The sequence below is a fragment of the Vipera berus genome (genome assembly GCF_964194415.1).
Source record: "Vipera berus genome assembly, chromosome: Z".
Classification (NCBI taxonomy): Eukaryota; Metazoa; Chordata; class Lepidosauria; order Squamata; family Viperidae; genus Vipera; species Vipera berus.
In genome coordinates, this window is record NC_138205.1 from 54,901,468 (window position 1) to 54,912,916 (window position 11,449).

The 11,449-nt window shown below is 36.6% G+C and overlaps 1 protein-coding gene across 1 annotated transcript in view; it reads left to right on the top strand.

Annotated features, from left to right (window-relative positions):
• TECRL (trans-2,3-enoyl-CoA reductase like) overlaps nt 1–10,748 on the top strand; it is a gene marked incomplete at both ends in the record, with an annotated part of 51,048 nt that extends 40,300 nt beyond the window's left edge. Inside the window, 6 exons of the mRNA XM_081344823.1 lie at nt 614–686; nt 1,402–1,445; nt 2,412–2,469; nt 4,722–4,807; nt 9,905–9,950; nt 10,624–10,748. Coding sequence (XP_081200949.1) covers nt 614–686; nt 1,402–1,445; nt 2,412–2,469; nt 4,722–4,807; nt 9,905–9,950; nt 10,624–10,748 — 432 coding nt within the window. The remainder of the gene's footprint in view (nt 1–613; nt 687–1,401; nt 1,446–2,411; nt 2,470–4,721; nt 4,808–9,904; nt 9,951–10,623) is intronic.
• Between the last annotated feature and the right edge of the window lie 701 nt (nt 10,749–11,449).

Genomic DNA, 11,449 nt, shown 5'->3' on the forward strand with positions numbered 1-11,449 from the left:
CCGTGAGCTGCATTGGCTTCCGGTTGTCCTCTGGGTAAGATTCAAGGTGCTGGTTACGACCTATAAAGCCCTAAATGGCATGGGTCCGGGTTACTTACGGGAGCATCTGCTGCCAGCATCAACTTCCCTTCGTCCAGTGTGCTCCCACAGAGAGGGCCTCCTTAGGGTGCCGTCAGTCAAAGAGTGTCGACTGGCGGCCCCCAGGGGGAGGGCGTTCTCTGTGGGCGCGCCAGACCTTTGGAACCGTTTACTGGTGGAGCTCCAGATGGCTCCCGACCTTCGCTCCTTCCGACGTGACCTAAAAACATATTTATTTGAACAAGCCGGCCTGGTCTGATGGGTTTAGGGGTATTTTAACATTTTGTATTAATTTATTTAATTGGGCTACTGTATTTAATATTTCTTTTAATTTTTATATATTGTATTTTATTGTATTGCCCTGTACACCGCCCTGAGTCCTTCGGGAGAAGGGCGGTATAAAAATTAAATAATTATTATTATTATTATTATTATTATTATTATTATTATTATTATTATTATTATTATTATTATTATTATTATTATTATTATTATTATTATTATTATTATTATTTACCTGTATTTTCCATTATAGGGCTGTGTTTTTTACTGGGGATTTACTTCTTGGTTTGCTTACTACATCAACCACCCCCAGTATACTCCTCCATGTAAGTAGAACAGATCTAGATAGCATTCTTTTTGCATATTCTCATGAGTGGAAGTGATTTACTTTTGCATTGGTATTTTTTTAAAAAATAACTTTTACAGTGAAAATACTTATTTTTGTAAACATTTGCTAGAAGAGGAACTCCATCCCATTCTTTCTTTCCACCTTATATTCCTAATGTGGAAAAGCGATGGAATTTTTCTTAGAATGTGAGGCTCACGCTACTGCATAAAATTTTGATGTAGAAGCTATAAATATTGTAACATAATTACAGATGCATTTGTATAGGAGAAACATAGCTGACCTCATTGAACTGATCCAGTATGGAGTCCATCTTGGGGTGGGGACTTCCCATCAGATATTTAATATCTTAATTGGTTTATTCCAGAATGATATGTCTGAAATGGACTAATCCAATAAACTGTAGGAAATCTGTAGCAAAATAATAATTATGTATGTAAGATAGATCAGTATTTTTGTTTCTTTTTGTTGGGTTAAATATGTAGAAATATATTGATTTAAATATTGTGAATTAACCATTTGTTTTTGAGTACAGATTGATGGACAAATCACAGTGATATCAAAGAATTAGGTTTCCAAACAGGAAAAAAATCCTATGAATTATATATCAATTATATATGATTGTGGATATTAGAATATTTCTCTAGTATCTACAATCATCTAAGGCTGATGTATGATTTTATTGTATGTTCTAGCATTTGGAAACAAGCAAGTTTCTTTGGCTACCTTTGGATTTCTGGTATGTATAGGCAAGCAGCTGAAGAATAAATATGAGTATGTAAAATATCTAGTATATATAAATGTCTTTAGAGAAATTACACTTGTGGAGGATTTTTAAAAGTTCCTTTGAAGGCCCTATGTTTTGTATTATCTGAATTTGTTTCTGAATTGAAACTGAAAAGCTGCAATTCTAATGTTGATATCAAAACTATAATAGTTGAACATGTAAGATTTTCTTCATAAACTGCATCTTCTTAAGGTTAAAAAGTTTAATTTGCTAAGTCAGGAAAACTGATTGCAGGCCATGCAGTGCACAGCAAACAATGCTTAGCTAATTACATGTATTTATCTTTATAAGTCACAACATGAGAACCAACTGTATAAGTCAGGGATGGTTCCAAATGAGAAATCACTGTGCTGCCATCCTTAATAGGATTTTATCAAAGGCCAAGATGTCACTGTCTTCCATTTGGAACATTAGCTTCTTTTCTCATGTTTAGTCCATCTTACCTTCTCTCCACCCCACTTTTTAAACATATATAAGCCTTCTGAGTGTTGTAATTGATAATCTAACACTTTTTGGTTGGGCTTTTGTTAATTTAAGCTGGGAACCCTCAACCTATTTAATGCTAAATGCTAGCTAACTCTGGAGCAGGCACACTTTCCATTAATAGCTATATATTAGCAGTGTAACATTTCATAAAAACAGCAGTGAGTACTCCATAAATCACTGGTGAAGAAAGCCTAGAGGACACAGTTCATATTGTTACTGTTGGAAAAATTTTACGTTTTGTAAGCAGCATATTTGTTTTTCATGATATTCCTGATATTGATATTCTTGAACAGTATGAGAATATAAATAGGGCTCTCCTGCTTTTTGCTAACCTAAAATTTCAAGGCTCACCAGATAATATATCAACAGGTTACAAAATTATAGTGTCCAAATGTACAAATAAAAGTGAAATAAATTTGAAATATTTTGCAGGTATGTGAAGCTGGAAACCATTTTATCAATGCGGCTTTGGTTCATCAAAATCAGTCAGGTTTGTAGTCTATTTTTCAGTTCTAACTTTTAATATGTTTGGGAAATAGGTTTGAGTACCATAAACTACCTTCATGTAAACAGATAATTGGTTAAGGACAATGTTTCTTTCTGGTTCTCCAAAGTCTTCTCTTAATGTTGGCAGGAGGCCTATCAATTAAAAATGTTCTCTTGTGATTCTTTTGTAGTTCCTGATCTTCTTGAATCTATTTAAAATTCTATTAATTGTACGGCAAAAAGACTTTTTATTTAATTTTGGAACAAAAGTTAAGCCTTATCAGTCAGAAAGTTAAGCCTTCATACAAAGACTGATTGTAGAATCACTGTGTTCTGAAAATGCTGATCAAATATTATTTTAAATACATATTATTTACATTTCTGAATGATGAAGAATATTTATGTGGTTACTAAAAGCCAGCAATAACTTGATGGCACATAATCACACTTCTGAAAAGTTGAAGATGGACAAAATTACTGTGTTATTCTTTGAAGAATCTTGGAAAAGCAGTCTATTATGCAGTGTGCATTGGCTTATTTATTTCTTTAATCTGCTTTTGTAATAATTCAAGGTGGCAAACATACATCATTGTTCTTCCTCCTATTTTCCCCACAACAATAACATTTCAGGTGGGTTGGGCTGAGAGTGAATGACTGTCCATAGTCACCCACTCAGCTTTCATGCCTAAGACAGGTCTAGAACTCACAGTTTGCTGGTTCCTAGGCCAATGTCTTAACCATTATATCAAACTGAACATAGTCACAGAAAAAAGGTATCCATATAATGCTAAACTTTATTATGAAAGAACAGTTGATACCATTGACTCACTGAAGCATTAAGAGTCTTGCAATATTAATGTATTTACAGTATATTACATAGTAAAGTAGAATTACAGATTTCCCAAATGTTGTGCTATTTAAATGAATTCCCATCATTACTCAACAAGGCACACACTGGATAGTACTATGCAAGAAAGGTTGCATCTGAAGTCAGGACAAGAAGCAATGGATAGAAGCTTGTGAAATGGAGATCCAGCTTAGAACTAAGGAGAAATTTCCTGACAGCAGTGAGGACAATTAATGAATGGAACAACTTTATCCCAGAGTTATAGGTGTACCATTGCTGGAGGTTTTCAAGAAATGATTGGACAACCATTTGGCCTGGATGATATAAACCTCTTGATATGGCAGGGGTTGGACTAGAAGACATGCAAGGTCCCTTCCAGCCCTATAATTCTAAGAAATAACAAAATCATTGTGGCATCCTAGATTGAAGATTTCTTGACATTCTAGAGCAGCCTTCCTTGCATAGTACTATCCATTTTGTGCCTTGTTGTTATGATAGAAATTGCAGTCCAACACATTTAAAGAGCACCACGTTTGGGAAATGTGCAACTATACTTTACTATAAATACTATATTATAAATACTATTTACATTTAAATATCATTTATATAAACAGTCTAGTAAAAAGAAGGACTAATAGCAGTGTTCCAATATCTGAGGGGCAGCCACAAGGAAGAGGTGATCAACCTATTTTCCAAAGCACTAAAGGCAGGACAAGAAACATCTTGTTTGGAAACTAATCAAGGAGAGAAGTAACCTAGAACTAAGGAGAAATTTCCCAACAGTGAGAACAATTAACCAGTGGAGCAGCTTGCCTTAAGAAGTTGTGGGTGCTCCATCACTGGAGGCTTTTAAAAAGAGACTGGACAACCACTTGACTGAAATCATATAGGGTCTCCTGCTTGAGCAGGGGTTTGGACTAGAAGACCTCCAAGGTCCCTTGTTATTCTATTACTACACTAAAAAATACATTAATACTATAAGACTCTTAATGCTGGGTCATACTTAAATGGTGATTCACTAGGCCATCTAGATTCCTCCCAGTTACTATTGTTGGGCAAGTACCATTTATTCTATACCTGTGCATTTGATTTTTCCAGTCTAGGTGCAGGACATTTTTTCCCATAACCTTATGGTAATATTGCTACTTTACATAAATACACATTCATAGTACACATTCTACCCTGACAGAGCTACACTTAAACATTTTGAATGAATACAGTTTCTTTCCTGGAATCCTGTATAAACTTGAATTGAATTGAATTGAATTACATTTATAACATAAATACTTGAACACAAAATAAACTTATAATGAAAATATCTTTTCTGTAAATGAAAATAAATATGCATGCAATGGAATAAATAAATCTCTTCTGGCACTCAATATTTCCATTTTTCTTTTTCCTGACAGGAAATAAAGTATCTTTTCCGAATCCAACACTCAATCCTTTCACATGGATTTTTACACTTGTTTCCTGTCCAAATTACACATATGAGGTATCCTCCCTCCCTCCTTCCCTCCCTCCTACCCTCCCTCAAAAGAATTGACTTTTAAAATGGCCAATATTTTATGTAAAAGTAATATTGCTACTGATGATGTTATCTATTTTGATAAAGAAAATAGTGAAGCTCAGAGATCACCATGTTTCCACAGTAATGTTCATGACTTGGCTACCTAGTCAACTAACATTCCCACCAATATGCCAGTCATGTTTTTCAAATGACTGATCATTCTTTTCACATTCTCTCCTCCTTCAATGTTCTGGAACAATGAGCCTTATAGTGATCCCAGTTCTGCTCTCTGTCTTTTTGCCTTCTACTCAATAGATGATTCACAAATGTTAAACACCACACACCATGTCATTTGGGTGGCCTGTCAGCACTCACCACACTTGACAACAATTGTTCTCAAAAATATGCCCCACTCTCATTTGATTTTCAGAGGCTGGTTGAGGTTACATAAGAATGTGTTGTGGTCTTGCATGATCTCTGGAAGTCACACTAGAGGGCTATGCTCTTGCATAATCTTTGCAGCTTCTAAGAATCAGATATTTTTTGGAGGCTGCAAAGGTCAAAGAAGAGCATTTTCTGAGGTTCCTTCAAATACAAAGGCTTTGTGTGACTGAGGACAGTTTCGGGTATGCCACAGGGGATTGTGTCAACAGAAAAAGAACATTGGCTTAATGGAAGCATGATAAATGTGACACATCTTAGGGAGTGCTGGATCCTGAGGGATGTCAGTCTTGGGGAATGATGTGAGGTGGCCTTTTGATTGGCAGTGGGGGTGCTAGGGCTGAAGTCGGAATAACAATAGACCACCATTCTAGACAAGTGGCTGTCCAGTCTCTTCTTAAAAGCCTCCAGTAACGGAGCACCCACAACTTCTGACGGCAAGCAATAATTCTCAGTGTTAGGAAATTTCTCCTTAGTTGTAGGTTGCTTCTCTCCTTAATTAGTTTCTATCCATTGTTTCTTCTGTTGCTTTGGAAAATATGTTGATCATCTCTTCTTTGGCAGTCCCTCAAATATTGGAAAACTGCTATGATACCACCTCTAATACTTCTTTTCACTAGACTAGACATAACCAGTTCCTGTTCTTTATATGTTTTAGCCTCCAGCCCACTAATAATCTTTTTGCACTCTTTTCAGCATCTCAGCATCTTTTTTATAATGTGGTGTCCAAACCTGGATGCAGTATTTTAAGTGTGGTCTTACTAAGACTTTATAAAGCAATAGTATTACTTCTCATGATCTTGATTCTATCCCTCTGATAATGCAACCTAATATTGCATTGTCTTTTTAGCTGCTGCTGCACATTACTGACTCATATTTAAGTGACTGTCCACTAGAATTCCAAGATCCCTCTTGCAGTTATTACTATTGAGCCAGATATACCTACTCTATAGCTGTGCATTTGATTTTTTTTTTGCCTTACTTTTCTCTTCATTGAATTTAATTTTGTTAGATAGAGCCCAATGTTCAAGTCTGTTGAGATCCTCTGGATCTTGAGCCTATCTTCTGGGTTGTTAGCTATTCCTGCCAGTTTAATGTCATCTGCAAAATTGATGAGTTCCCTTTCTACTCCCTCATCTAAATCATTTATGAAGATGTTGAAGAATTTTGGGTCTAAAATGGAACCTTGGACTTCCCCATTGTTCACTTCCCTCCATGTAGATTAAGGACTACATGTTTGTCAGCCAATTGCAAATCCATATTGTGGGGACACGGTGGGGACATGGTGGCTCAGTGGGTTATGACGCTGAGCTTGTCGATCAGAAGGTCGGCAGTTTGGCGGGTCGAATGCCGAGTGCTACGTAACAGAGTGAGCGCCTGTTACTCGTCCCAGTTTCTGCCAACCTAGCAGTTCGAAAGCACATAAAAATGCAAGTAGAAAAATAGGGACCACTACGGTGGGAAGGTAACAGCGTTCCTTGCGCCTTTGGCGTCTGGTCATGCCGGCCACATGACCACGGAGATGTCCTCAGACAAGCGCTGGCTCTTTGGCTTTGAAACAGAGATGAGCACCGGCCCCTAGAGTTGGAAACGACTAGCACACATATGCGGGGGAACCTTTACCTTTACCTTTATTGTGGTGATACTTATCAAAAACAGGTTGTGGCATACTTTGTCAAATGCCTTACTGAAATCCAAGTATACTATGTCCACTGCATTTCACTGGCCCACTAATTTAGGCACTTTGTCAAGGAATGAAATAAGATTTGTTTGGCATGATCTGTTTTTGACAAACGTGTATTGGCTTCTGGTTACAACTTTGCTTGCTTCTATGTTTTTGCAGATCTGTTGCTTAATTATGTTTCACAGACTCTTTCCAGGTATTAATGTCTGGCTGATTGGTCTGTAGTTTCTTGAATCTGTTTTTTTCTTCTCTTTTTTGAAGATGGGAACCACATCAGCCCTTTTCTAGTCTTTTATTAGTTCCCCGGTGCTCCAGGATCTTTGAAAGATATGATTCAACGGTTCTAAAATCACATCTGCCAGCTCCTTCAGAACTCTGGGATGTAATCCATCAGGTCCTAGTGATTTGAAGCTATCTAGAGTGAATAGGTGTTCTCTTACCATTTTCTTACTTATTTTAATTTGTATTCCTAATCTGTTTTTTACAGTTATGTTTTTTGGTAGGTTGGACTGTATTATGTTTTCGCATGAAGACAAATGCAAAGAATGAATTAAGCAGCTCTATTTTCTCTCTACTTCCTGTTACTTTCTTGCCATCTCTCATTAGTGGACCAATTGTTTCTTTGACTTTTTTCTTGTTTTTTTAAAAGTTGAAAGAAACTTTTTTTATTATTTGTAATCTTAGTTCATTATGAGACTTAGTGTTCCTGACTTCATCACTGCAAATTCAGGCTATTTGTTGGTATTCTGCCTTAGTAGTGTGTCCCTCTTTCCATATTTTCTACTTATCCCTTTTTGTCTTTAAGTTTATGAGAAAGTTATTTGTATAATCATGCTGGTTTCTTCCTGGATTTCTTGTTTTTTTCTTTTCCAGTGGTTTTGACTGGAGTGGGGTTTTATAATCATATTTTTCAGAGTTTCCCAAGCTTCTTGAGTTGTTTTCCCTTTTAAGATTTTAATCCATGGAATCCTTTGGAAGCTTTCTGTAAGTTTGTTAAAATCAGCTCTTTTATAGGCTGAGATACTGGTTTGATTATGTTCTATTATTTGCATTTGCATTATATTGAATTCCAATATGACATGGTTATTCTCCCGCAAAGTTCTGGCAATTTCAACCCTCTCTATCATTTCTTCTCTATTAATAAGAATTATATCCAGTATAGCTGTCCCTCAAATTCCCTCCTCTACCTTTTGGATGACAAAAGATCTAAGATGGTGGCGCCTGGAATGGCTGCGGCTGCATTGGCTCTTGAAGGCAAATAGTTTTGGGAGGGATAGTAAGGGCTATAGGCCACATGATCAGGAAGATTTTAATGTGTTTGAGCAACATGGTGGAACTAAGGTAACATACGACATACGACCGACAATCTTTGCTGGCATGGCAAGTTTCTAGTTGTTTTGGAACTGTTGGTGAGACCGTTAAAAGTTGTTGGCACTGTTTGAATTTGTTCTACCAGCAGCAAGATCTGACTGCTGGCCCAGTGATGGATTGTATTGCAAATCAGGGCTGTTTCCAGAGGAGGCAGAGGAGGAGAGGACCTGGAGCTTATGGAGTGAAGGAACTGGATGAGGCTGTCGGCAGGCCCAGAGGAAGGGAGTGGGGCTTTTGGAGGAGTTGGTGGCAGCAGCAGCGTGCTCCAGGGGCGAAAAGAAGCAAGGTCTCTTTAAGGAAAAGGTGGAAGAGTCAGGATCAGAAAAAGGAAAGAAGGCGAGGTTGTCAGAATACAAGCGAATTTGAGGGCTAATCCACATGGAGCCCCATTTCCATCTGTCCTGTGTGCCATCGTTCACTCCTAGAGACTAAAATGGACAATGTGAAATTTGAGCGGGCCACGAACAAGAAGTATATATCGGAGGTGGTGACCCTTTGAGAGCTGTATGCAACGAAATTTCATTTTGATGTATGCCGATTGGTGTACATTCAAAGTGTGACAATAAAGTTATCATCATCATCATCACAAAGTTATCAGCCAGATTGGTCAGGAACCTGTTCAATCTCCCACTTGCTGCAGTTTGTTTCCCAGTTGATGTCAAGGTAGTTAAAGTCCTTCATTACTATTGTAGTGTGTTTCCTACATACATTTGTTAACTGGTTAGCAAAAGGTTCATCTATTTCTTCTGCTTGGTTGGGTGGTCTGTAGTGTATGCATATGGCAATGTCATTCTTTTTTTCTTTTTATATTGACCCATATGCATTCTAGGAGACTTTCAGTTTTGGTTTTGTGCATCTGTGTAGAGATGTAATGATCTCTTACATATAATGCAACTCCACCTCCTCTTCTATTACTTCTATTTCTTTTAAACAGTTTGTATCCTTCCATTAGTACATTCCAGTCATCCATTTCATCCCACTAAATTTCAGTAATTCTACCATACTTGCCCTCATTTACTGGTATTTCAAGTTCATTTTGTTTGTTCTAAAACTCTGGGCATTTGAATATAGGTATTTGATTCCTTTAAGACTGACTCTGGGTATGCTTCCTATATCTCCTACTTTATATCTGAGTTTTTCTTCCTTACCATCATTCTCTACTTCATTGTCTTGGGGTTTATGCTTAGGATTACATCCTAAAGTTCTTAAAGATTGGTTACCCTCCCCCTTCAGTTTTAGTTTAAAATTCTTTTGATAAGTCAAGGCCTTTACCTCAGATGCAGCCTTAGTGCTGTTACCAAGTTCCTCTGTTCAGGGTAGTGTAGATGGGGGAGGGAGATGGAGAATTGTTTCACTTTTTTATGGATGAATGTGTGCAATATGTCTACAAAGTCATGTTAGGTATTTTCCAAACTTTTGAGCTCAAAAAGTTTGCCATCACTGCCCTAGATGGTCCCTGGGAAATGGAAAAGTTTCCACTGATGGAAGACCAATGTGAGTCCAACAATTGCAATTCTGTCAAAATAAGCAAAGAAGGTACTTATATTACCATTTGGTGAAGGTTTTCTCTTTTATTCCTGTAATAGATTGGCTCTTGGTTGTGTTTTACAGTGATGACACAAACTCTGCCAGGTAAGAATACATATGATTTGTATTAATTAGGAACTATGTAGCAGCTGACTCTTTTCACCTTCCACAGAACTATGCAGAATAAGAATCAGTTTAGGATTTATTTCTATTATTTTCTTAATTCAACAACAATTTCTTAGACAAAGGCACACTTGGAATTTGGGATCACATGCTGCAAATGAAAATGGCTGCACACACACCCTGCAAAAAAAGTTGCCATGATTGCTAATACAAATACCCACTTACCAGAAAATGAAGTACCCCCACCCCAAAGATGAACTTTGACTTAGGAAAACCAAGAACATATCTTATAAAATATGATATTAAAATCTAGTTGTTTACAGTGTGTGCACTATTTAATTTAATTTCCCTCCATTAATACATTTTTGATCCAGCAGTGAAGAACATTTCAATAATAAGTTTTTTCCTTTCAAATCAGGCAATTTGAGGAAGCATTATTTTCAAATAGATAATGTTCAGTAAACATAGAAGCTGTTAAAAATAAAAGCTCATCAAACTACTTCCAAAAATGCATGAATTCCATCACTTAAGCTGTAACGCACTAAAAACCTCCCCAGTTCTAAAGCAATCTTGTCTGGGTAGAGAGGTTGGGTAAGAGAAAATATATTTTCTGGCAATGCCCCAGTTGACCAGCAATTTCCTTCTTTTTCTTTAGTTGGTGTTTTTGCATTACTAATGTCAGTCCAGATGGTACAATTGGCTCGAAAGAAGCACCAACTATATCTGAAGAAATGTATTATGCACAAATGGAGAAAAGCTATGATTCCCTTTATATTATGAATGTATATCAAAGTGGTTTGTCATTATCTTGGTCAGTTGAAAGTAATGTAATACAATTCATTCTGTTCTTCAAGAGAAACATAGTAGAACATTGATTTATATTCATTCATATGTATGGGTTTTTTAAAAAACAACAACAACCAATCAATACCAAGACAATTTAGATATATGAATGACTTTTTAGATATATAAATTTAGATATATGAGGGAGAAACTTGATGCCAGATTACTCTTTGATGCTTTGTACAGCAAAGGAGACATGCTCAATTTCACAAAGCAATGAATCAAGGACTGTATGCTCCAACTAGCTATATCATCTCAAAATGGCTTCTTTGCATGTACAGACTAGATAAGCAAGCTGGTCCATGGCTTAAAAATGAAAAGTTGCTTTGCTTCACAATTAAACTTCCATGTTTTATAAAAGCAAAGTACCTCTTTGGAGTTCCACTCACTGACACTCTGTCTGACATCTTATAAAGTATTTCTATCAAACAAACTAATTGTCTGACTGTGTAAGGCTTAGTTAGGGGTAGCCTCTCTTTTTTTGGCTTTATTTCCATAACTACTTTTGAAACTTAGTTAAGAAAATCAACAGCAACAATGAATCTAATATAAACATGGGAGAAAGCTCCCTGAACTTTCTGTAACTTACTTCCAATAACTAGTTTAGATGGTAAGTGTAACATTTAGTTTAATATTTA